We start from the raw sequence: 25271 nt of genomic DNA, 5'->3' as shown, positions 1-25271 counted from the left end.
TCGGTAAATTCCAGACACAGTGCTAAGTCCTGAGATAAACTTGTGACTGAGTCAGATTCCGTTCCTGTAAAGAGAGTATTGATGAATATAGATATTAATCAAATTACAATTACACACAGAAATGTAAAATTACAATTGTAATAAATGTGTGGAAAGAAGGGGATGTGGTACCATGAGCGTATTTAACAGGGATTTGACTTGGTCCTGGGTTAAGAGGGTATCCAGGAAAGCTTCCTTGAGGAAGTGATGTTTGAGTTAAATTGTGAAGAACAAACAGGTGTTTACTAAGCAAAGTGACATCAGGTTGTAGAGCATTTCAGGCTCAACACCCAGCTTTTACAAAGCCTCCGGGGAGGGGTGGGGCGGGGCAAAGAAGCACGATTTCCACGAGGAACCGAAAGAACGTGGTCAGAGCGCAGAGAGGGAGAGGAGATGGGTGCAAGGCGAGGTGGCAGGGGTGGGCAAGGGCAGGCCTGGTCAGCCGTGGCAGGGCATCGTGTGTTTACCAGAAGATCAGGGAGTCCTGGAGTGCCCGTTGTGGCTCAGCGATAATGAATCCGACTGGTATCCATAAGGATGTGGGTTTGATCCCTGGCCTTGCTCAGTGGGTTGCCATGAGCTGTGGTGTAGGCCGGCAGCTACAGCCCCAATTTCACCCCCTAGTTTGGGAACCTCCATGTGCCGCAGGTGGGGCAAAAAAAAAAAAAAAAATCCGGGAGGCCTTTGGAGGGTTGTTAGTCGTGGTTGTGGTGGTGAGGTGATTGGAATTTGCAGTACGAATAGATGACTCTCTCAGTTGGTACATTAGATGGGTTTTGATGCGACAGTGAGAATGAAGACCAGAAAAGGAACATTACTCTAATAGGTTACTTGTTTTCTTTCGATCAGCTGAATGGTGTCTTGAGATCAATCCCATAACATGTTGCCTTGAACCTCATGAGTCAAATCCTCTCTCAGTGCCCACCGTCAGTGTGTTGTTGGGGCCACCTGGCCCCTCAGCAGACGTGGTGACTCAGAGTGCTGGCATTTGGCATCTTTCCATCTTCCCAGAAAAAGGCCTGGGAGTTTCAAGCCTGTCACTTGTTAACATCTGATAGCAACAGAGCACATGTAACCTGTTGTGTCACCGTCTCTCTGTTGGCTGTCACTACTTGGCGAGGGCTACCCCTTTCACCTTGGACCATGCAAGCCACTGACCTGGGCAACTCCCTGGGATGTGATGTGCCAAGTTAGCTAAGCCAGCACCTGCGGTGTGAGAACCACTCAGTTTGAGTTGATGTAGGTGTGCACATACTCTCTCTTGGGAGCAGCCAGTGTCTGCAGGGCCAGAAATGGGTCTAGTTACTCTTCCCACTGTGTAGCCAGGAAGCCTGAGATAGTGGAGGGACCGGCGGTATAAGGAAGCCTAGGTCAGAGTCGTATGCTGTCATACTGAGTATTGAGTGCGTGGTGGGTGGTTCTAGGCCCTAGACTAGAGCCCGTCCTCAGTGGTACTCTGGCCTTGGCCACTGCTCCTTTGACTTACTCAGCTGGAACTCAGCTGTGTAGTTAGGAGCCTGACCCTTGGAATTGGGCAGACCTTAGGATCTTCACTTCCCTGACCCATCGTTTTCTTAGCTCTAATACGGGAATAATGGTAAGTTTCTACCTTGCAGGGTAGTTGTGAAGCGTCAGTGAGGAAGGTGCTTAGATTCCTTCACAGCGTGAATGAAGCATAAAAAGTGGTAATGGGAGTTCCCGTCGTGGCTCAGTGGTAACAAACCCAGCTAGTATCCATGAGGGCATGAGTTCAGTCCCTGGCCTCGCTCCGTGGGTTAGGGATCCCGCGTTGCCATGAGCTGTGGTGTAGGTTGCAGACACGGCTCCAGATCCCCTGTTGCTGTGGTTGTGGTATAGAAAGGCAGCTCTGGCTTCGATTCAACCCCTAGCCTGGGAATTTCTGTATGCCGCATGTGCAGCCCTAAAAAGCAAAAACAAACAAAAAAAGTGGTAATGGTTGTTGTTATGGTTTATTTGACTAACTTTTGTTTGCCTGTTTTGCTTGTCTGCTATGTGCTGGGATCCATGCTGGGCATGGCATAAAAATGTCCTGGCCTTGAGGTACTCAGTTTTGTGGTCACTCTTTCTGCTGTTTGTCTTATTCTGTGTGGTCATGCTTCAGTAAAACCAGGCATCTCCTAGAGAGGATCCAGATCAGATGTCCACTTGGTCTGCCTCTGGCCTCTTCCTTCTCGGGACCCTAGCCTTCAGCATGTCTTGATTCCTGTCTGCTCTGGGCTTGGGGGTAGCGGGTACCCAGCTCTCAGTGAGGTCACCCGCTTTCTTTCTAGGACTGCACCATCTGGAGCAGCCTTGTCTTGTCTTTTCTTTTCTTTTTTTTTGTTCGAAGTTTTTATTTTTTAATTTTATTTAATTTTATTTATTTTATTTTTTTTTGGCCTTTTGCCATCTCTTGGGCCGCTTCCGCGGCACATGGAGGTTCCCAGGCTAGGGGTCGAATCAGAGCAATAGCCGCCGGCCCACGCCAGAGCCACAGCAACGCGGGACCTGAGCTGCATCTGCAACCTACACCACAGCTCACGGCAACACCGGATCCCCAACCCACTGAGCAAGGCCAGGGATCGAACCCGCAACCTCATGGTCCCTAGTCAGATTCCTCAACCACTGAGCCACAACAGGAACTCCCAGCCTTCTCTTTTCTGTTGGCTCCTGAGTGTCCATTTCTGGTAATGAACATCCTTGGCTCCATTTATTTGTTCCTTAAAACACTCTATTGTTGCTGGTACTTTTCCTTGGTAAAATACCTTGTAAGGTGGTTGACATAAAAGGGACTGTGAAAAATAAGCTGGGTTGTATTTTCTGTAAAGGTTCGTTCAATACTGAGTTGGTGAAATAAAATACTGCCCAGTGGTCTTAGGGGTGGGAAGGGGAATGACCTTCGTAATGGGATTGTGTTTGGCGAAGGTGTTGGGGAAAGTTTATTTGATTTATTTGGTTCCTGCAGGGGTGGAAGTGAGGGTGGGGGAAGGGCAGAGTCTTTCACAGTCTCTCAGTTGGAGCCTTTACTGGGTTTGAAGAAGGGATGTGTTGGTCTAGAATGTCCAGAGCTGGGTGTGCAGGCCCTGACCTGTGCCCATGCTTTTCTTCCTCGTTCATGGGACAGGAGTTGCCACGATGAGTTTTTATGTCCCTTCATTCACTCACCATTGAGGGAGACTAAGCCGTGTGCACTGCATTCTGTAGAAAGAAACAGAATTCCATTTCTGCTAATTGTTAGTTTTTGACCCTGTCCTGGTGGTGCTGTGACTCGGTTTCCTCATCCGAAAAGATGATCTGATACCCACCTGCTGGGCAGTTAGGATGAAATGCGATAATGTACACCCTGCGCCTGGCATGTGATAGGTGCTCAGTGAATGGTGAGGATCATGATATTTATATAGAATTCAAACCCCATCGCTAAAGAAGCTGCAGAGGGGGCCGTAGACGCCAAGAAAGGCTGGTCACGGGCATGGAACCATGAGATGAGATTTGATTTGTTAGGGAAGGTTCCTGGGGAAGGTATTGAGAGCCAGGCCCCAGTCTTTGTTCCTTACTGGGGAATATGAGAGACTGCTTCAATTGGAAGAAAAGCTGTAGGCAGGAGGCTTGAGTGGTAACCCCAAAGAACTGTTGTCTTCTTCCCTCTCCTCCAGAAAGGAGTTGGAATCTTTAGAGTAATGTGCCTGGGACCTCGGCTCTTTGCGTCAGACTGGTCTGGGTTCTGGCCTGGCTCTGTCTTATACATGCTGTGTGGTCTTGGGCAGGTCACTCCTCTGAGCTTTGGTGTTCTCATCTGTAAAGTGGAAATGCTAACATCTCCTCATAGTGTTGGTTGAGGATCGAATAAAATAATGTATGTAAAACACTTAGCACAGTGCCCTTCACACAGTCTCTATTAAATAACTTATAGAGTAAGAAAAGGTCAAGCATTTCTCTTGGGAGATGAAACTCTTTGAAGCTTCTGGGGCCAGGTAAATTTTTTGAAAAGTCAGTCTACATCCTGGAATCAGTTACCAGCTTTGCATTGTAAGCTTAGGGAGCACATAGCTTGCCTGCTCTTGACTCTGTGCTGGCACCATCATACTTGGAGTGAGGTCCAGACTCCCTGCCCTGGTTCTAAGGCCTTTACTGGGCAGATCCCCGCCTGCCTTGGCAGCTGCATTTCTTGCAGTCTCCCCCTCGCCCTCTAAGGCCACAGTGACCTTCTTTCTGTTTCTCACAGAGGGCCTTTGTTCCAGCTGTACCCTCAGCCTGGAATACTCTTCCCTCACGTTCCCTTGATTGGCTCCTTGTCATTCAGATCTCACTTCTACTGTTACTTAAGAGAAAGGCCCTTCCTTTTCCCTGGTCTAAAGTAACTACTCATGTTACCACAGCATAGGTATCTGATATTTTTCTTGTTTGTTTGTTTCTTGTTTACTCTCTGTTTTTCCTCCACCAGAATGTAAGTTATGTGAGAACAGCTGCCTCTTATGTTCACAGCTGTATTTCCAGTGGTAGGAACAGTGCCTGGCTTATAGGACATGATGAAACAACATTTATTGAACAGATGAGCTTGTGAATGAGAATGGATTTTGTTATTACTCAGACTGGGTACACAGGTGCTCACATTCATATTGCTCTGTTTCCTAAATAAATATAATCAAGATGATTTTCTTCCTTGTTCATTACTTATTAAGTGTCCTCCCCACTTCTGTTCAACTGTTAATTGGAACCTTCTAGGGAGAAGCTGTTTTTCTCTGGCTTCATTTTATGTGGCTTTCTTTCTTCCTGGCATTTTGTTATTGGAAAGGGGAGTTTGTGGTTGTTGGGCTTCAGGCATTGATTTTTAGGTTTTCTATTATAAGGAAGCGAGCTTTAGTGCATTTACTTGGAATAAAACAGACACAAAAGCTCACCAGGATGGCAAATTCATCTTTCTCTTACATCTTACTCTGATTTTCACTGACACTTTTTGCAATACTATCTAAGTACGTAGACAAGGGCATTAGATGGGAATTGACAAATTGACAGTGGCCAGATAGATAGCCATTCACTGAATGTGAGTAGTAGGGTGAGACATGGAGCCATCAGAGGGGATAGTGTTTCTCTTTCTGGCAGTGTCCTGGTTTTTTATGGCCAGTATTAGTGATATCAGTGGGACCTGGATCAGTTAACTGTCCCCTGCAGAGGGCCTGTAACCTAGGGAGCTGCAGGGACTGTAGGCTCAGTGCTGGTGTGCCCACCTGGTAAGGCCTAGGTAACCTTTTTTGGCTTTTGCTCCAAGCTCCCAGAGTAAGGGAGAAGCAGGATGCCAGCTACCTTTGTAAATAGTTGGGTCCTAGATGTTATTAATGCTCATAGACCCGGTCCTGGATTTAGAATGAAATTCCAGGCATTGGTATGAGCAGGAGAGCGTGTCTGGAGCAGCAGGCCAGCAGACATGGGCTTAGATGCCTAAAAAGGCTCAGTGTTTTATGAGAACTGTATGTAGCCCTGCACGTACTGGTCTCCACTCATTTCCAGGGCTCCCTTTCTCCCGCCCAAACTGCCTTTTCCTTCTCCTTGTCTCTAAGTGCACAGTTACCTTAACCTGCTTTAGATATTTTTCGCTCCTGACTATTTATAAAGCTCAGAAAAAGAAGACACAGGACAGCTCCTTGTCAGCTCTCTGCTTATTTTCCTCTTTTGAAGGACTTAGACTTGTGGTTGATTCCAGATTTTTGGTCAGTCTTGTTACTACCAAGTCAGTGTGTTAACTTGTTATCATTACTGACCATCCTCTACCTGCCTGGTTTGTTTGTTTTTTTTTTTGCTGCAGCCCATACCATATGGAAGTTCTTGGACTAGAGATGGAACCCACACCACAGCAGTGAGCCAAGCTGCTGCAGTGACAACACCAGATCCTTAACCCACTGTGCCACAAGAGAACTCCTGGGGTAGTCTTTAATTTTATGTTTAAATTTATCCAAAAGTCCACTTTTAGTGAATCCCCCTCCCCCCTTTTTAAATCTTTTTTGGCCACCCCACGCATATGGAGTACCCGGGCCAGGGATCAGTTCTGAGCCACAGCTGTGACCTAGGCTGCAGCCGTGGCAACACTGGATACTTTAGCCCACCGCACCAGGTCAGGATCAAACCTGCATCCTTGTCGCTGAAGAGACCCCACCCATTTTGTTGTGCCACAGCGGGAACTCCCCCCTTCCCTTATTTTTTAATGCGAGAATGTCAGCTTTAAGCCAGCCAGACAAGTGTTTGAGGATTCTAGTACCAGAAGATGGCTTTTTGGCAGAACAGCAAGTGGCTGTCTTAAGCAAGAGAGACTCCTTTCACCTCCCCTCTTCAGTCTTTTCTGAGCGAAGTGATGATCTCTAGTCCTTTAATCTTTTCTTGCTTGCTCTATTTCCTGGTCTTTCTGTTGTTTCTGCAATTCTTGTTCAAAGGATTATTTTCTTTCCGAATTTTCACAGCTTGCTTCTGGTCAGGATTGTAGGTAACACGTTAGGCTCTAGCCCCTTTTCTTCCAGGCTGTATAACGTGTGTGTGTGTGTGTGTGTGTGTGTTTAGCATTGCAGAAATGTGGTCGGGATGGGTAAAATGCACGGTTATACTCTCCCATCCCATTTTCACTGTCATCCATAATTCTCAGTCATTTAAAGGTGCATCAGCCAGTGAATCCCCAAACCAGGGGTGGTGATAGCCTGTTTCAGATAGCTTATCAGTCTACCTATTTCTTTTTGTTAGATTGAGGTCTTTTTTGGTTGCTTTTTAGTTGAAAAGTAAACCAACTTGTATCTCTTTTTATTTTGATTTCCATTGATCTTCTCTTCTTTGCTTAAATCCTGAGTGAGAACTTCTTCAAAACTAGCTGCCAGTCTTTGTTTCACAAGGATTTGGAGGGTCAGGCCTCTCAGCCTTGGATCCCGCCCCTCCATGTTCTTCCTCCATGTTCTTCACCTGTGCATCTGATAAAATAATAGCTTGCTATGCAAGTAGCTCTCAAATGTCTCTCGTACACATGCATGCACACACATGAACACACTCATTTTCTGAGGAACAGACTTCTCTAAGAGGAATCCATCTTGTGTCATGCAAATGCCTCCATTACAGCAAGATTCAGGAGACTTTGAAATAGATAGAATTAGCGAGGTTTTTTTTCCCTCTCCCCAAGGGCCTCAAAGCTCTTAAAATAAACCTTAAAAAACCTGCTACTCAGAGCTTCAGCTCTGAAAGCAGACAAATTGCAAACCTGGTGCAGTAAGACTCTCCTTCTCTCTTCTGATCTTTTTCCTTTTTCGCTCTCAATTTATTTTAACATCCCCTTTCATGGTCGTACCTAGGAAGTCGATTCAGCCCCTCATTGCCAGCTCTTAGCAGGAGAAGCAGCAGGGCTTCCGGCCCTAGTTTATGGTTTACGTTTCTTCTCCAATCTCTTTCTTTGCCACCCCACTTCCTCCTCTCCCAGCATCCTGCTGACCCCTCCCCCATTAGAAGGGACAGTGTCGCCTCATGTGACATGCAGCTTTGGAATTGGATTTCGTCAGTCCTAGCAATTTGGGTGAGTTTGGGAGCCTGTTTTGTGCATGTGCTGCTAGAGGAGGAAATGGGAGCTTTTTCCCTTCTGGGTGCCATCTTTCCTTCCCCTTGCCTGCCCAGCCCAGGTGGGCCCTGTTGCCAGGGGAAATGGAGACCTCTTGACCCTGAGTAATTCTAGGGTATTACCCTATGAAGTTACAGAATATCAGTTCAGAGCAAGATGTCAGGGAGTTTCCCTGCAGTTACCATGAAGGAGCAGACCTGTCAGTTACATTTTTCCACATCTTTGGGGGCCCATTTGAAGAAAGCTGAAGCAATGACTAGGACTAAGCAAAGAAAACTAATATAGAGCCTGAATATTTTATTAAGAAGTTTAGGAGTTCCCATCGTGGGTCAGTGGTTAATGAATCCAACTAGGAACCATGAGGTTGCGGGTTCGATCCCTGGCCTTGCCGTGAGCTGTGGTGTGGGACGAAGATGCGGCTCAGATTGTGCGTTGCTGTGGCTGTGGTGTAGCCTGGCGACTACAGCTCCAATTAGACCCCCAGCCTGGGAACCTCCATATGCCGCACCGCGGGTGTGGCCCTAGAAAAGGCCAAAAAAAAAAGTTTAAAAAACCAAAACCTTCCGACACATAATAAATAGGAGTTTGAGCTTTCTTCTCGTCTTACTTAGGCTTCCCTTTCTGGTTTTTCTTCCCAAGACTTGGGGATTCTGTTTCCTCTTGGAAAGAGGGTCTTGTTGGTGACAGCCTGCTGAGACTCAGGCAGGGAGAGGGAGCAGAGGTGCGTTCCCTTCAGGTACTGCTAAATCCGGGAGTTTTGGTTCATTTGGGGGAAGGAATAAACTTGCTTTCATTTTTAGATTCATTTGCATACCCCTAAGGATTCTTTGGGACTGACTGTATTTTCTAGATGATTCTTTCTCAGAGTGGGAAAGGAAAGAAAAATTTCTGGACAGTTCTAAGAGCATTTTTGGCAGGTTTTCTGAGCAGTCAGAGCCTGAAGCCAAAATGTGGGTTTGTCTCCTCTAGGTCCAATAGTAAGGCCCCCAGTTCATTTAGGGGGCAGGCAGTTTGGTAAATGTAAAAGCTTGGACTCTGGAGTGAGATCTGCTTTCTTATTCTAGCTTTGCCACTGGTGAGTTCTGTGACCTTGGAAAGGTGACTTTCCACCTCTGCGTCTTAGCTTTCTCACGTGTAAAGGAGCATGACGATGGTAGCTAAGACAGTGGACTGTTGCAAGCCCAGTGGCTGGTGAATAAATACTTTCTAAATTCAGCTCTAATTGTTATTTTGAGTTGCTGATGGAATATCAGATGGAACATTCTTGGCAAGAGACGAGAAGGTAGGGAGTTTCTAGGAGAGCCATGGAGGAAGAGATAGGAGGTTGAAGGAGAGGAAAAAGCATGGAGCAAAAGGAAAAGGAGGAGAGCTCTGGGTATTGCCCCGGGTTACCTATTCTTTTGCTATATTAGTCTTCCCCTTCGTTGATCCAGCCAGCTGATTGTTCCCCCAGAACCCCGCAGCTTGCTTCCAGCGCCTCGGCAAAGATTTAATAGCCACAGCAGCACAGTGTCCTCCATTACCAAGACATCATTATTTTTACAAAACATACCGCTGTGTTTCGCCACCTGCACTTTGAAGTGTTAGAGATAATTAAACCTCACTGTACTCGTCAGAATAGGTTCAAAAAGTGCATTTGGGGGATGCCGTACCTTTGCCCTGACAATGTGTTTATTAGCCTGCTTGTTAATTCCAGGATTGGTTAACTTGAGGCTCCTCTGTGCCAGTCTGCTCACACCAATACTCAGCGCCAGGACTTGGGACAGAGGGCTCAGCGCGGCTCTCTCCTTCTCTCCGTGTCCCTGGGTGGTCAGCGAGTGGTGAGCCGTGAGGAGTGGAGCCGATGCTCTTCCCCGGATGTGTTTGTGTGGGAAAGAATAAATCACAGGCTGAATGGAGCAGAGCAACAGAGGTTAGGAGCTTTTTGATGTTCTGGAAAACAGTCAAATGCAAACAAATAAATTAGATGAAAACCTTTGTTAGGCACCTTGGTTTGCTCTCCTATTAAGATATTGGACTGTGGGTTGTTTCTCTCCATACCTGATGATTAGACACTAAGATGTTGGTTTTGCCTCTGATAAGCATTTGCTGTGATGCGCGGAAAGGAAGGAGAAAGGCTTGTATGGGGGCACTGCAGTCGAGCAGCTGTCAGTGCTGACTGCTTCAAGTCTTGGCAGAGTCACCCATCAGACAGCGCACTGGTCTGGCTAGGGAGGCTGTCTGCAGAAAAGGAACAAGGCACAGGGCTCAAGAGTGCACAAGGACGCTGGTTCAAAGCCCGGCTTTGCCACTACTAGCTGTGGCTGTGGCAAAATGTTAACACAAGCCTGGTGACTCAAAACAGCAGAGATTTCTTCTACTTCGGGAGGACAGGAGTCTGAACTCAGTATCGCTGGGTTGAAATTAAGGTGTTGGCAGGGCTCTCGGGCAGAATCTGTTCCTTGCTTCTTCCAGCTTCTGGTGACTGCTGGTCTTCTTCGGCTTATGCCCACATCACTCCATTCTTCAAGCTCAGCCTCTCACAGTCTCTGCTCTGATTTCATATCACCTTCTCTTCTGTGCCTGTGTCAAATCTCCCTCTGCCTCTTTCTCACAAGAACACTGTTAGTGTATTTAGGGCTTGTTCAGATAATCCACGATAATCATGTTAAGATCCTTAGCTTAACCACATCTGCAAAGACCTTTTTTTCCTCTATAAGGTAAATTTGCAGATTCCAGGCGTTAGGACCCAATAGCTTTGGAGGGCTGCTATTCTGCCTAGCACACCTAGTGACCTTGGTAAGTGACTTCAACTAATGTAAGTTTTCTTCCTTATCTATAAAATAAAAATGGTCATTGTATCTCGTGGAATCATTTCTGTGAGGCTTAAGTAAACCTTGCATGCCAAATCCTTGGAATGTGTCAAATACGTCGTTGGTGCCTAGTACCTGTTACCTGTGTGCATACATTATATTACTGCTGTTGTGGGGGCGCTGAGCCCGAGGCATGCCAGCGTTCCAGGGTCAGAAATTGAAGTGGCGTCACAGAGGTAACCAGAGCCACAGCGGTGACAGCGCTGGATCTTAACTCACGGAACCTCCAGCGAGCTCCGATTACTGCTGTTGTTATTTACCCATCTTCTGTGAAAGGGCGAGAACAATTCCTTAAGGCTTTATTTGACTTTGCGCTCTCCCCCAGCCCCCACCCGCGTCCTCATCCCCACACCCCTTGGATCTTTGACCATCATCCCCCACAGTCAGCAGCGATGAAGGTCCTTTTAAGAAGACGGAGCTGAGAGCTCTCTTTTCCTCAGCATTCATAGGCTAAGGATGCCGTGTGAGGCCAGGGAGAAGGCAGCTGTGTACAAGCCAGGAAGAGAGTTCTCACTGGAAACAAAATTGGCCGGAACCTTGATCTTGGACTTGTAGCCTCCAGAACTATGAGAAAGTCAGTTTCTCTTGCTTAAGCTACCCATTGTGTGGTATTTTGTTATGGCAGCCCTAGCAGACTCATACCAGGGGCATATCCTGGTTCATACCCCCTTCTGCCCAGATACCTGGGGAGAAGCGTAGGCTCTGCAATCATTCCCAATTGCCTTTCGAGACAGTTTGCTGTGTTGCTGTTTTCTCATGGGTAATTGTAACTCCATAATGAAGCGTAGAAGAATATTATTTTTACAGGGGAATTTAGTATCTGATAGCTATTAGCCTAAAGGTACGTGTCCCTAATGAGGTACTGTAAATACATTTTATCTGTTCTATTACCTGCTCTTTCATGAACACATCCCTGAAGCATTTTAATCTTTTCTTCATACTTGTCTTCAAGTGAGGAATTGTTCTGATTTGCAACTTTAGGGGATAATTACTGTGTTCATTAATTTCTGTTCTTTTCTGTCCCTCTACTAGTTAGTGGTTTCTTGAGAAAAATTTCCCCTAAATCTACACCAAGTGGAGACAAGTCACTTGATTAAAAGGTGTTTTACCACAGTAGCTTCTCTAGCCTCATTGGCACACTGATGGGAAGGCTGCATCAGCATCTTCTTAGCTGAGGTGAAGGTCTCCCTGGTCCGGGCTCAGATGTGTAAAAGGCTGTTGGGAGACCTGGGGCCTCAAGCTTCAGTGCAGAGTGTTTTTTGCACTGGGGTGTTCCTAGGCAAGGAGCAGGAGAGGTTCCCTTGGCTTTCTTTTTTCTTGTTTTCTTTTTGGCCTCACCTTGCAGCATGTGGAAGTTCCTAGGCCAGGAATTGAGCCCGAGCCACAGCAGCGACCTGAGCCACTACAGTGACAACATCTGATCCTTAACCTTCTGCATCACAAGGGAACTCTCTGGTTTTTGTTTGATCAGAGATTTAGGCATAGGCATTAACCGCTGCTGTGTTATGTACAGGACCTTGTGTGCAGCACCGTGAGGCACATGGTCCCTCACTCATAGGGGTACTCAGTGTACAGCCGCACCTGTGGCATGTGCAAGTTCCCAGGCTAGGGACTGAATTGGAGCTGCAGCTGAGGCCTGTGCCACAGCATCAGCACATCTGAGCCACATCTGCAACCTGTGCCACAGGTTACGGCAATGCTGGATTCTTGATGCACCGATTGAGGCCAGGGATCCAACTGGCATCCTCACGGAGGCTCCACTGGGTCCTTAACCCCCTGAGCCACAATTGGAACTCCTTCAGTATGTGTTGATTACATGAATGTGTGGTAGGTAGAGTGGCCTTTGCCTTCAGAAAGGCTGAGGGGGCAGACCAGGGCCTCATTGCCTGGGGGCTAGAGTACGAGGGGTGCTGTAACCTCCTTGGTAATTGGGAACAGAGTTCGCATCCTGTTGGGGGCCATGATGCCCTAGCACTTGGATCTGCAAGAGGAAACAGTAGAAGAAAAAGGCTGTGTTGAGGATGGTTTATTTTGCATTTGCTTTTTTCTGGTGTTTTGGCCTCATGAGTTCCCCTCTTTTCATGGTAGACAGAGACTGTTCAATATGTTTCTCATAAGTGCAGATGTTTCATAAATGTCAAGTGACATTATCACCCAAGACAGTTGAGGGAGGAGATGGAAAAATAGTAGCTTAGACAAGTTGGCTAAGGAGAGGACAGAGCCAGAGATAGATGTGAGTTAGATATCTGAGAAAAGAACTGAAGAAGGTAAGAAAGCAGAAGCCAAGAAAGGATTTGGATTAGTCTGGAATCGAATGGGAGCCCAATTTAGAGAAGTCTGATCTGGGCTAGGTACCCAGAGAAAGAGCGCTGGGGGGATTTCTGTCTGTCAGAATCAGGAGGGACAGAGTGCAGTTCACCTCTGATGGCGGGGAGGGGACACTGGGAAGAATGGCTCCGTGTTTTTCTGTGCCACCCACACACTACGCGTCTCTCCTTTATGGCTCTTGCCGTCCTGTGTGGGACTGATGTGTGCGTTTGCTTTTTCTTCTAGAAGGTAGAAGAAGGGGCTTAGTCATCTCAGTTACCTAATGCTGTGTCCGTCACATAGCAGGTGCTGCCCAGATAAATGATGCACATGCTCGAGGTTAGTGCCTGGGCAGGCCAGCCATCGAGAAGTGAAATGTGAGGTGTGGGCAAGGGTGGGGCAGAGGGGAGATGAGCCCATAACTGGCTTGGGGCTCGGGTCTCTGAGAGAAGGGGGAAGTGAGTCGGGCGCAGAATCTAAGTCTCAGAGGAATTTACGAAACATGTCTGTGGTGTCAGGTGTCGAGTAGACTGGGCAGATGGACGTGGTTCCCCACGATGCTGAAGGCCTAGCGGTGGAGGAGAATAACCGAATGGGAGAATGTGGTCTGTGCTGTGCAAAGAAGTGTGGGTGCTGTGGCGGCGCCGAATTCAGTCTGTGGGGAGAGTCCGTGGAGGCCTCCTGGATGCAGTGCCTTTTAGGATGAGTCGCACACCTTTAAGATGAGCAGGAATTTGCCAGGTAAAGAGCAGGGCAACTAGGGTTCCAAAGAGACATGTGCAAAGGTCCGGAGGTGGGAGACAAGCTGTCTTAGCGCGTTGGGAGGAATACTCCGGAAGGCCAGCTGTAGACACGGAGAGCAAAGAGCAGACGCTGTAGCTGTTGATCGGGGCCAGAGAGTGGACAGCCTGATGGGGAAATGAGCCTTCTTCCTGAGGGCCTTGCCAGCCTTGAGTGGCTTCACGCAGGGGAGGGACGGATCCCATTTGCTCTGGCTATAGAATAATCCCTCTAATATTTAATCAAGGTGAATACTTGTAATTTGCTGATCTTTCTCCCTAAGACCCCCTGACGCTGCAGCCCAGTCTGTCCGCGGGCTCTCAGTCCCTCAGTGCAAGAATCTGCAGGGTGGTGGAGCTTGCAGCCTGCCCGAGGCCCGAGTCCGTGGTGTTGGCACTTCGCCCAGGCTGTGTGGCGGAGCATGTGGTCTTCAGGGCTACAGCTCCCATCTCTTCTGCAGCTCCTCCCGCCCTCGTCCCAGAGCCCCCTTTATGGCAGCTTAAAAGTCCTCAGCCACTATCCCTTCCTCTGCTTTGTGCTCTCTACAAATGGAAAATTTTTATGACAATGTCAAATCAATGGGAAAAGTTCTGAAAAGTAGGATTGAGAAATAAAGACCTCTTTGGCTTTTCTCCCTGCAAGGGAATTTGAAAAATACAGAAATTCTACCTTGTGTGTTAAATATCCTTGGGGTTGCCTTTCCTTTCCTTTTGAAAATTTTTTACATTAACCAAAAATCCGACAGAGACGCTTGTGGGAAGATAATTCTTTTTGGCTGGAGCTTAAGCTCCACGTTGTGAGCTTTTTAATTTTCTTTCTTCGATGGTGGGTTGGGACCCAACTGTGCAGTTGCTCGAGCTCATCGCAGTCCTGTTGCTGGGTGAGTCATCTCTGAATCTGTGTGTTTTCTCCTTGTACCTACCTAATGAAAGCCAAAGTAAATCAATTTTTAATCAAGGAGATGAATGACGGGTTTTTCTCTAGAAAAGAAACCACGAGACCCCACAGTACTGGATACAATAAGAAGTGAAGTTTTTATTTGCGTGTGTGCCGTTAGGCATGGCTTTAATGTCAGGAAAACAGGAGGTGCTGTTCAAGCAGTGTTTGGTTTTACGCCGTCCAGGGAGATGAAGGAGATGTGCATAGTTTGCACAGCCTGTGTGTTCCCAGCGTTTTGCACAGGTACATAGTACGTGGCAGGTGCCTGGAGACACCTGAACAAATGGAAAGATGATTTTGGCAGGGCCTTCCTTCTCCTCTTGCCTCTTCCTTCTAGCTTCTCAGTCTGCTTGTTTGTTCATTTCTTCATTTATTTGTTCATTCCTTCAACCTATATGTATTCCTTCTGGTCTGCTCTGGGGGATGAGAGAAGGTGGCAGTGAGTTGAGGCTCAGAACCATGGCTACCATACCTCCTTCAGAACTTTTTAATCCATATTTTGGGAAGTCATTTTCTTCTTTTTTCTTTCCTTTTTTTATGCCTCCGCATGCGTGGCATATGGAGGTTCCTAGGCTAGGGGTTGAACGGGAGCAGTGGCTGCTGGTCTGCACCACAGCTCCTGGCAACTCTGGATCCTTAACCCACTGCCCGAGGCCAGGGATTGAACCTGTGTCCTCATGGTTGCTAGTCAGATTCGTTTTCCATTGAGCCACGACGGGAACTCTGGGAAGTCATTTTCTAAGCTACTATAAGCACCAACATCATCCTCCTGAAAATCACTTTCTTCTACCTGCTTTGTTGGAAGGAAGAGACTTGCGTTTGGCAGAGGGAGTAGGGATGAAGACTCTTGAGCTCAGGGCTGTCCCCATGGTATGTCTCCATGGGTTGTGGGCATAGGAGGCCACGTTTGCCTCGCTGGAGGTGTGTTTCTCATAATCATAGGTTTGGCTTTGGGCTCCTAAGGCATTGGTATCTCCAGAGGATTCATACGCGGCCCCGAACCTTCTTTGCAGCCCACATTCCAGCTTGCTTCTGTGATGGAGTGGGTTCCCTGAGGAATGCCCTTCCTGTGAGGAAGAAAGTGGCTTTTACTGAGAGCCTGTCAGAGGGGCTCAGGAGACTGGATTTGGGTTATTCCAGAAACTCTGGGCTGACGGAATAAGAGATCATTAACGCTGTGCACCTCTGCTTTCTCATTGTGCTGCCTGGCTTGAGTTGCCCTCACCTGAGAAGTGGTGGCTGAGGGCGCGGGTCAGCAGTTTGGGCAGGTGACCAGGAAGAGAAATAGTAGATAAAACTGGCAGTGGTTGCTGATGGATGGGTCGGGGGAGAATGGAAGTGGGGAAGGGAGGGGGAGATGTGGAGAGCTTCTTGGTTTCTCGCCTGTGCGGTAAAGCTAGGCAGCCCCGGAGGAGGGTCAGTAGAGTGGCTTTGGACTTGCTGAGTGTGAAACGTACAGAGAGGAGTGGAGCAAGGCCTGTCCTTCAGGTAGCGTCTGCTCAGAATCTCAGGCTGTTTTCCTGTTCACATTATTACTTGGGGTTTAGGTCAGTGTGACGGGATGATACAATCCAAGTCCAGTATCTATTTACATACTAGCTCCTCCTATTAATAGATGTTGAGAATCTGCAAGAACTAACAAACCATTGAATTGCAAGGCAAAGGAGCGAGTTCTCAAGCAGAATTCACAAACAGTGGTGACCCTCTTAGCTTAGCAGGCCTCTTTTTCCTCTCTCAAGTCTGCCTTTCCCAATGGAGCAGTTCTGCAAAGGAGGAAGATCCCAGAGGTTTGCTGAGACAGTGCCGTGAGCTCTGTGTTTGAAACCTTTCTGGCAACAGGGCTTCTTATATGTCGTGATGCCACGCCCCTTCAGCCCTTGCTCCAGCACTGTTGAAGTAAATGCCTGTTCCAAGTTTAATGCCTCCAGGCCCTCAAAAAGCAGTCCTGCCTCCGCTTGGGATGCTTCTCTCATTGTCTTTGTTGGGCTGATTCCTTTTCCTCCTCCAGGAAGTCCCCTCTGATCCCCATCTCCTGCTGGAGAGAGCTGCTGTATGCTGCCTCAGAGGCTTCGAGCTGTCTCCGGCAGGGCTCTTCCAGCCCAGTGCTTACGATGACTCCTGTGTGACTCATCCGCTTCTGCTGCCCGCCTGGAAGCTCCTGGACAACAGGACTCCTCTTTTCTTGCTCTCTGTACCATGAGCACCTGGTACATGGTGGTATGTCACCGGTCTCAATGACTGTGTGCTGAAGGTTGAATAATCAGCTGGTTGGGTGTGTTGGGAGCAGTGGCAACTGGGTATATATTCCTTAGTGGGTGGTGAGGGTTTATTCGTCTTTTTGTATGAACGAATCTGTGCTCTTCTGGTAGCTCTTCTGTATGGGAGAGTGAACAAGGTCTTGGCAAAAATATTCTTCTGCATTAGCTTGGCTGTTAAGTGCTCATCTGGGGCTGAAATGGCTTTGGCGTGGTTGTGAAACTGCAGGTAGTAAGTGAGCCGTGTGTCTGGACTGTGTGGGTGTGGTGCTCCTGGGTTTTTCTGAATGCTCTCCACGTTTCGGGAGCTACAACCCAAACATCTGGCTTCTCTGAAGCCAGGGCTTGTGCCGGGTTTTTTATGGGAGTGATTGCCTTTTCGGAGGAGAGACTGTACTATTACCCCAGCTTCTTCTGCAGTGTTTTCTCTTGGCATTACTGGGGGCTGCGGTGGCTGTTTTAGGGAGAGGTGCCACAAGAGGAATCCCTGAGCAGTGAGGGACAAGATGGAATAATTGGAAAGAATTGCCTCCTACTTTGTGTCAAGCCAGGCCCATTCGGCAAAACAGAAGGTGTAGGGAAGGTGCTCAGTGACAGAAACAAAAAAGTAAGACCAACTGAGAGGTGAGGGGGTAGTTTTGCAAGGAAACTAGAAAGAACTGGGGCTCCTGCTGAAAGGGTGAGGCAAGGAAGGGCCACTTGGCACTTCTCACACATCTTGATGCTCTTAAAATGATCTCATTTTGCTCATGACCCAGTGGGATTGGGCTTAGAGTGTCTGCTGCCCAAGCAGGGGTTCCAAGTGCTTATTGATCCTTGGCTGAATGTGCTCTGCTTGGAGGCTGTTTGTGAGACTGATTATTCCTAGGGTATGTTTACCTGGGCAGGTAGCAGGTTCTGTGAGAAGGCTAGCTGGCAAGTCATCCCCATGGAGCTTACTGTGGCAGGAGAGACCTCCTGGGGTCCCGATGGCATCCCCATCACAAGCTCATTCACTGGAACCTAGAGCACCTTTGTAAGCTCCAGTCTGAGATACTGCTATTGGCTGAGCTGTACCCCTGTCAGTTGCAAGCTGATGACTCTGGCAGGCTGGAATTTGGTTGGTGGCATCTTTCAGGGCCCTCTGACCTTACCTGCTGTCCTGTTGTAATCCCCCTGTACACATGCTTCAGAGTATTGTGATATACCGCTCTTAAGAACAGATTGCAGATGGGAAAAGTGTCTCTTGGGTTTTTGTGTGCTTAAAAAAAAATAAAAAATAAAAAATATTGTAGCCTGGTTTGGCAAGTTTCCAGGCTCAGGATGTATTTGTCATGTTCTTGCTACCCTGTGGAGACCAGCAGAGTCGTAAAGAGAAACAACCTCATTAAGAGATGTAGAAGAAGAAAACTGGCATCTCCCGGCCCTTCCCTAGGGATTTGGGCCCCTCCGCCTCCTCCTCCTCCACAGCCTGCCAAGGCCAGGGCCTGAGAACTGCTCCCTAGGGCATTGTGTCCTGTGCCAGTGTCCAAGGACCTTGAGGAATTTAATTAAGCAACCGATAGACCAGGGGATGTTTAAAGTGTGATTTTGTTGACATTAAACACAGTTATTTAAATATTAGTTAATTAGTTCTTTTTAATATTGCTTCTGAATTCAAGTTGGTTACTGTAGTTGACATAGATACTTGAGAAACCCAAGTTCAGTCTGGAGGCGTGGGACACAGTTGTACGTGGACTTGGAGGAGGAGGGAAAGAGAGAACACATAATTTACAGCTGCTGAAATAATTCAGCTGTTTCCTTTGCTGATTGCTCTCCTCCTCTGTACTGCTGATGCAGTGAATTCTTAATGGGACGGGCTCTCACTGTGCCAATCAGGGTTGAGATGAGGCCTTTCTGATTGTTGGGAATAATAAACGCTTAAGGTTAGGAGGAACGCTTTAAATTTGAAACTGATGCTACATTCCCCGTTAATCCCAGCACAGGAGCTGAGCTTTGGGGTGTGCTTTGATACGAGGGCTGCAGCTTGTGTGAAAGCAGACACTGAACTGTGGAAGTTACTGATTGGGTCATGAGGGAACGTTGGGAGATGAGAGTCGAGGGCTACTCTTCAGTTTACAGAGCTGCAGACAAGCTCAGTTGCCCATAGACAGAGGAGTTGCCTCTATGAGTGGTTGGTGAGCCCTTGGAAGGTCTCCCTTCTTGAAAAATCTGCTCTGCACACCTGCCAGGGTGTCACTCTTCTGGATTAAGGTGTTCATCTGCTCACCTGGTCATCTCTCCACCTACCCATTCATTCATTTATTTATCGGCCACTCTTTGAGTGCCTGCTGTGTCCTAGACCCGGCACTAGCTAGGGATAGAACAGTGGGTGAGGAAGGAAGGAGGCTCGCTCCTCAGGGAGTTCCTGTTTATAGTGCAGTCGGGTGGATCTTATGACAGCTCTGCAGAGACTTGTGGAGGTACATGGAAGACCAACAAAATATGGCAAACAAACCCAGTAAGATATAAAAGTGATCATCTGACCAGGTTGGACTTATCCTAGGAATGCAAGGTGTTTTCACATTAGAAAATGTATGCATGAAATTTGCTGCTTAAGTAGGTTAAAGGGAAAACTACATGATCATCTTACAATAGGAAAAAAAAAAGTGATACAAATGTAACACCCATTCATGAGAAAACCTCTTAGCTGTTTAGAATAGAAAGGCCCTTCCTTTCCTTGATCAAGATGACTACCAAAAAAACTACAGAAAACATCCTTTTTTTTTTATTTCTTAAATTTTTAGAAGCTAGAACAAAGTAATTAATGTACTCATTATCCAGTTTCAGGAATTACCAACTCATGGACAATCTTATATTCTTTTTTAAAATATATATAACATAAAATTTACCATTGGACCATTTTTAAGTGTATAATTCAGTGGCATTAATTAAATTCACTGTCTTTCCGACCATGGCCACTGTCTGCTTCTAAGATTTTTTCATGACCTCAAACAGAAACCGTGAACCCATTGAGCGAAATTTCCTTTTATTTACCCTCTTCCCGCAGCCTCGGGGGACTTGTGATCTACTTTTGTCTCTTTGATTTTGCCTATTCTAGATATTTCATAGGTGGAATTATACAGTATCTGTCCTTTTGTGTCTGGCTCATTTTATACAGAAAATTTACATGATTTTGTAATGTTTTCAAGGTTCATCTATGTTGCATTGTGCATCAGAACTTCATACCTTTTTATGACTGAATAGTATTTCATCCATCAAACTGCACTATAAATACGAACTCCCTGAGGAGTTCTGGTTTAAAAATCTGGTTTAAAAATTTATTCATCTATTGTTAGATACTTAGCTTATTTCCCCCACTTTGGCTGCTGTGAACATGCACATGCTAGTATCTATTTGAGTCACTGTTTTCAGAAATTTGAGTATATACCTCGGAGTGGAGTTGCTGGGTCATATGATAATTTTATGTTTAGTGGTGTTTTTTTTTTTTTTTTTTTTTTTGCTTTTTGCTTTTCAGGGCCATACCTGCAGCATATGGAAGTTCCCAGGCTAGGGGGTGAATTGGAGCTGCAGCTGCTGGCCTATGCCACAGCCACAGCAACACTGGATCCAAGCTGCATCTGTGACCTACACAGCAGCTCACAGCAATGCTGGATCCTTAACCCACTGAGCAAGGGCCAAGGATTGACCCGTGTTCTCATGAATACTAGTCTGGTTTGTTACTGCTGAGCCACAATGGAACTCCCCAGAAGTTTCTAAATTTTGATGAAGTCCAATTTATTTTTTTCTTTTATCATCTGTGGTTTGTGTCATATTTAAGAAACTTTTGTCCAATTTGAGTTCATGTAGTTTTATCTTTATGTTTTCTTTCAAGAATGTTATGGTTCTGGCTGTTAAATTTAGGTCTTTTGATTCACTTTTAGTCAATGGCACCCTTGTTAAAAATCTATTGATGTAATGATTTAAGAGTATATGTTCATCCTTATGTCATTACCTTGCTGTTTTGGTTATTGTGTTTTGTGGTAATACTTTGAGATCAGAATGTATGAATACTCCAACTTGGTTCTTCTTCAGGATTAATTTGGGCAGGGTAACTTGAAATTCCATATGAATTTTAGAGTGAGATTTTCCATCTCTGTTGAAAACTCTTGGGATTTTGACAGATTGTGTTGAATTTGTGTATTGCTTAGGGTGGTAGTTTTGTCTTAACAGAAGTAAGTCTTCCAATCCATGAACCCAGAACATTTTTCTTTGTATTTAGGTCTCCTTTAATTTCTTTTAGCAAGATGTAGTTTTGGTCAGTTTGATTAATATGTGTCTTGGGATGTCCCTCCTTGGGTTTATTTTATAACATACTCGTGCTTCCTGGATTTGAGTGAGTGGTTCCTTTCCCATGTTAGGGAAGTTTTTGGCTGATATCTCTTTGAATATTTTTTCTGTCTCTTTCTCTCTCTCTTCTCCTCCTGGCACCCCAATAATACAGATGTTGGTGCATTTAACGTTATCCCAGAATTCTCTGAGACTCTCTTCATTTCTTTTCAATTTTTTTTTTCTCTTTTCTGTTCCACATCAGCGATCTCCACTAGTCTGTCCTCTACCTTGCTTATTTGTTCTTCCGCCTCCTGTATTCTGCTGTTGGTTGCTTCTAATGAATTTTTTATTTCAGTTATTGTATTTTGCATCTCTTCTTGCTTAAGTTTTAAATCTTGTATTTCTTTTTTTTTTTTTTTTTTTTGTCTTTTTGTTGTTGTTGTTGCTATTTCTTGGGCTGCTCCCGCGGCATATGGAGGTTCCCAGGCTAGGGGTCCAATCGGAGCTGTAGCCACCGGCCTACGCCAGAGCCACAGCAACGCGGGATCCGAGCCGCGTCTGCAACCTACACCACAGCTCACGGCAACGCCGGATCGTTTAACCCACTGAGCAAGGGCAGGGACCGAACCCGCAACCTCATGGTTCCTAGTCGGATTCGTTAACCACTGCGCCACGACGGGAACTCCCTTAAATCTTGTATTTCTTTGCTCAGTGTTTCCTGTAAATTAACCATCTTTGCCTCCACTTTATTTCCAATGTCTTGCATCATCTTCAGCATCATCCGTCTAAAATCATTTTCCTGGAGGCTGAGAATCTCCAGATCACTTAGCTGTTTTTCTGGGGGTTTTTCTTGTTCCCTTACCTGAGTTACAGTTCTCTGCCTTTTCACCTGTATAGGTTTTTGGTGTGGCGTCCTTTTTGCAGATAATAGAGTTGTAGTTGCCCTTAATTCTGATGTCTGCCCAACTTGTGGCTGAAGTTGATAGGGGGCTTGCTGTAGGCTTTCTTTTTTTTTTTTTTTTTTGTCTTTTTTGCTATTTCTTTGGGCCGCTCCCGCGGCATATGGAGGTTCCCAGGCTAGGGGTCTAATCGGAGCTGCAGCCACTGGCCTATGCCAGAGCCACAGCAACGCGGGATCCAAGCCGCATCTGCAACCTACACCACAGCTCCCGGCAACGTCGGATCCTTAACCCACGGAGCAAGGCCAGGGATCGAACCCGCGACCTCATGGTTCCTAGTCGGATTCATTAACCACTGTGTCACGACGGGAACTCCAGCAGTATTTTATGTACCTGTTTTCATGTATCACCATCGCCCATGTTTTCACCTGTCTTAGTGACAGTATTATTTTCCATTGTGTATTCTAGATGACTCCTTTTTAGACTTTGATTTTATTCAACCAACAATGCTTTCTGAGTACCAGACTCAGGCTGGGCAATGAGGATCCAGCAGCAGATTAGATGGGCAGTTGTCTCTACCTCTGGGACTGACTCCCAGTCAGGTGGGTTCTAGCTGCTATAGGCTCATGAAATGGAATTTCACTGACCATGTAACACAGCCTCGGAGAGGAACAGGAGGTTGTGTAGTCTCTAGTCCTGGCTCCTATTGCTGCTTTCCAAAAAGCAAGCAAGGGGAGTTCCCTTGTGATGCACCAGGTTAAGGATCTGGCGTTGTCACTACAGTGGCTAAGGTCGATCCCTGGCCCAGGAACTTCCACATGCCAAAGAAATTAAAAAATAAAAATTAAAGAAAGGCAAGTGAGGCCTTGGCAGGACAGTGGCAGTTCTACTCTCAGCAAAGCCTAGTATGGGGAGCGCTGGGACCATGGCAGAGTCGGCTCTGAAATGGGGCTGCCGTGGCAGGGGGTGCTGCTGTTTCCTAGGCAATACTCTGCTTAATATTTTTAGTGCGTGGTCACGGCAGAACTAAATGTGGTTTCTGATCCCAAATTGGTAATAAATGTAGACATATTTAGAGTCAGAAACAATGCATTTTAAATCCTCTGCTCCTTAATTGTCTTGCCAAGTGCTGAGTTTAGGTTTCTTTGTTTCTTGGCTACCTACCCAGCCTCCCACCTTCTCTCAGAGAAGGCGCCCAGAGTTTCTCTGGGTGTTAGGTGGGATTGTGAAAGCCGTGAGTTATGGCTCCCTGAGCTCTGTTGAGAAGCATCTGATTTTTGTGTTTCTGCCCACGTATGTAAATGTGTACATTTAAAAATTCATTCTCCTTTCAAGATTTTAAGAATCTGGGATTATAAATAGTCTTGGACTCTTAGGCATATTAAAAGTAAAATATGATGTTTCACTTACTGATTTACCTGGAAGACATAGGCAGTGCCAGCCAGCATGGTAGTAGCAAGTTCAGTGCTTGGTGACCGTCCTTGTGCAGCCCACCTGTTTGTGAAGTAAATGCTGTTTTCTTGGGGTTCCTCAGATTAAGAATCACCCAAATTGTTGCCTTTCTCATCATTTCAGAGTTGTAATTTGGGTCTCAGGTTGCCCAGAACAGTATCTGTTTTCTCATGGCATCTTCCTTAAGAGGGCTTTCTTCTTAATTGCACTGTCTGAGACTCCTACGTGAAGAGCCGTGCTATTCACTGACGGCGAACAGGACACAAAGCACCTGCGGGCAGTGAAGGTCTCTTTTGTATATTCTCTTCTACAGTATGGTTCTCAGTGTGCTTGGGAGACCTGAGGTATCTGTTTCTAGAGTGTAAATGCTGATAATCCAAAGTGCCAGGCTGGCTGGCACAGAATAAGGGCGGGTGTGCTTAATGATTTGCAGATAGTGCTTTGGGGCTGTGGACTGGAAGTCATGCCGTCCTCCCTGTCATGGTCCCGTTATGAGGCCCTGACCGTGGCTGGAAGTTTGGAGGCCACGGGGAGAGGAAGGGCGCACTCTGATCCCTCCCCAGTCCCAGACTGCGGTGGGTAGTTGAGTATACGAAAGGCTCTGGTATTCTTTGGGAGCAGGCTATAAAGAAGGCCGTCATGCTTACTGTTAGGAGATCGAGTTATCAGTTTAAAAGGAGAGGGAAGGAGGTGGCCCTGGTGCCCTCAGTCCCTGGAGAGCAGCTGATCCTGTCTGTGGTGGTCCAAGCAGTCTTAAGTCTGCTGAATTTGCCTCTGCTGCTCCTGCCCTCCCTTTTCTCCCTTAGAGGCAGGGGAGCAGTAGCAGAAATTCGAAGACAGACTTAAGTCACCAGGAAGCTGGGCTCTGAAGTGGCTGTTCTTAGTCAACTCTTCAGTGGGCACTGACGCAGATCCAGCCAATATCATCTACAAGTTTCGATGAAAAAAAAATTCAGTGGAAATGCCTCTGTAGCCACCTAGAGAATAGTCCACCTAGAGTGTGTGGCCAGGCCTGCGGCTCAGGGAAGCTGAGTTCCAAGGAGAGGTTTGGTGATGAGAACAGAAGGCAGTTCTATATGGGGATGAAGCCTCAGTGCTTTTGTTCATCCTGTTCTTTGTTTCTCTGACAGTATTGTTAGCTTCTTGAGCCCTTGATTTGTGTCAAGCACTGTGCTACATGTGTCATGTCATAGGAAGTTCCTTTTGTGGCTCAGTGGGTTAAGAACCTGACTAGTATCCATGAGGATGCAGGTTCCATCCCTGGCCTCGCTCAGTAGCTTAAGGATTTCGCGTTGCTGTGGCTGTGGTGTAGGCCGGCAACTGTAGCTCCAATTTGACCCGTAGCCTGGGTATTTCCATATGCCACAGGTGTGGCCCTAAAAAGAAAAAAATAATATGTCATGTCATCTCGTTTATTACTAATAACCATTCTATAGTCATTATCAAGTCCCTTTTTTGGGGGGCCATGCCCATAGCATGCAGAAGTTACTGGGCCAGGGATCAAATCCACACACTGCAGGGACCAGGTCCTTAACTCACTGAGCCATCAGGGAACTCCTTGAGTCCCTTTATGATGAAGGAATTGCAACTTGGAGAGAGGTCAAGTAGCTAGTCCAGAGTCCCAGCACTAGTTGAGGAGACTTGGGTGGAAATCCAGAGCCCACATTCTTTAATTACACTGGAGTGGAGATGGAGTTGAGTGGAGCTTCTGGTATCCTTGGCTGCTATTGTCCAGACAGGCTGAGTCCTCTCAGAACCTCACTCCAGGTCAGGGAGCAAGTGTAAGGAGTAGACCTCCTTGCCCGTTTTCTGCTAGGAACTTTCAATCCAAGACCCAGTGGAAAGCATGCCGACTCTATCTGCGGCATTATTTCTCTAA

The 25271-nt window shown here is 46.7% G+C and overlaps 2 protein-coding genes across 5 annotated transcripts in view; one reads left to right on the top strand and one right to left on the bottom strand.

The window, feature by feature from the left end:
* The window catches only part of SIL1 (SIL1 nucleotide exchange factor), a 231019-nt gene that overhangs the window by 20840 nt on the left and 184908 nt on the right, over positions 1-25271 (top strand). Inside the window, exons 1-3 of one of the 4 annotated variants that reach the window (XM_085014772.1) lie at positions 6238-7576; positions 9315-9530; positions 10318-10516. The exons of 2 other annotated variants lie outside the window; for them this stretch is intronic. In XM_085014772.1, the coding sequence (XP_084870898.1) occupies positions 10499-10516 (18 nt within the window). In that variant the 5' untranslated portion in view covers positions 6238-7576; positions 9315-9530; positions 10318-10498. Of the gene's footprint in view, positions 1-6237; positions 7577-9314; positions 9531-10317; positions 10517-25271 lie in introns of those variants that run through there. One more of the 4 variants, XM_021084844.2, reaches the window with a different exon arrangement.
* Positions 1-25271, bottom strand: part of PSD2 (pleckstrin and Sec7 domain containing 2) — a 684196-nt gene that overhangs the window by 561753 nt on the left and 97172 nt on the right. The window lies entirely within an intron of this gene.

Source organism: Sus scrofa, chromosome 2 (assembly GCF_054392235.1).
Source record: "Sus scrofa isolate SSC_HxYL_T2T_F1_AM1 chromosome 2, Sscrofa_HxYL_maternal_Yorkshire_Landrace_v2.0, whole genome shotgun sequence".
NCBI classification, from domain to species: domain Eukaryota; kingdom Metazoa; phylum Chordata; class Mammalia; order Artiodactyla; family Suidae; genus Sus; species Sus scrofa.
Note: the sequence above shows the minus strand (reverse complement) of the source record. Positions and strands in the feature narration are given on the sequence as shown.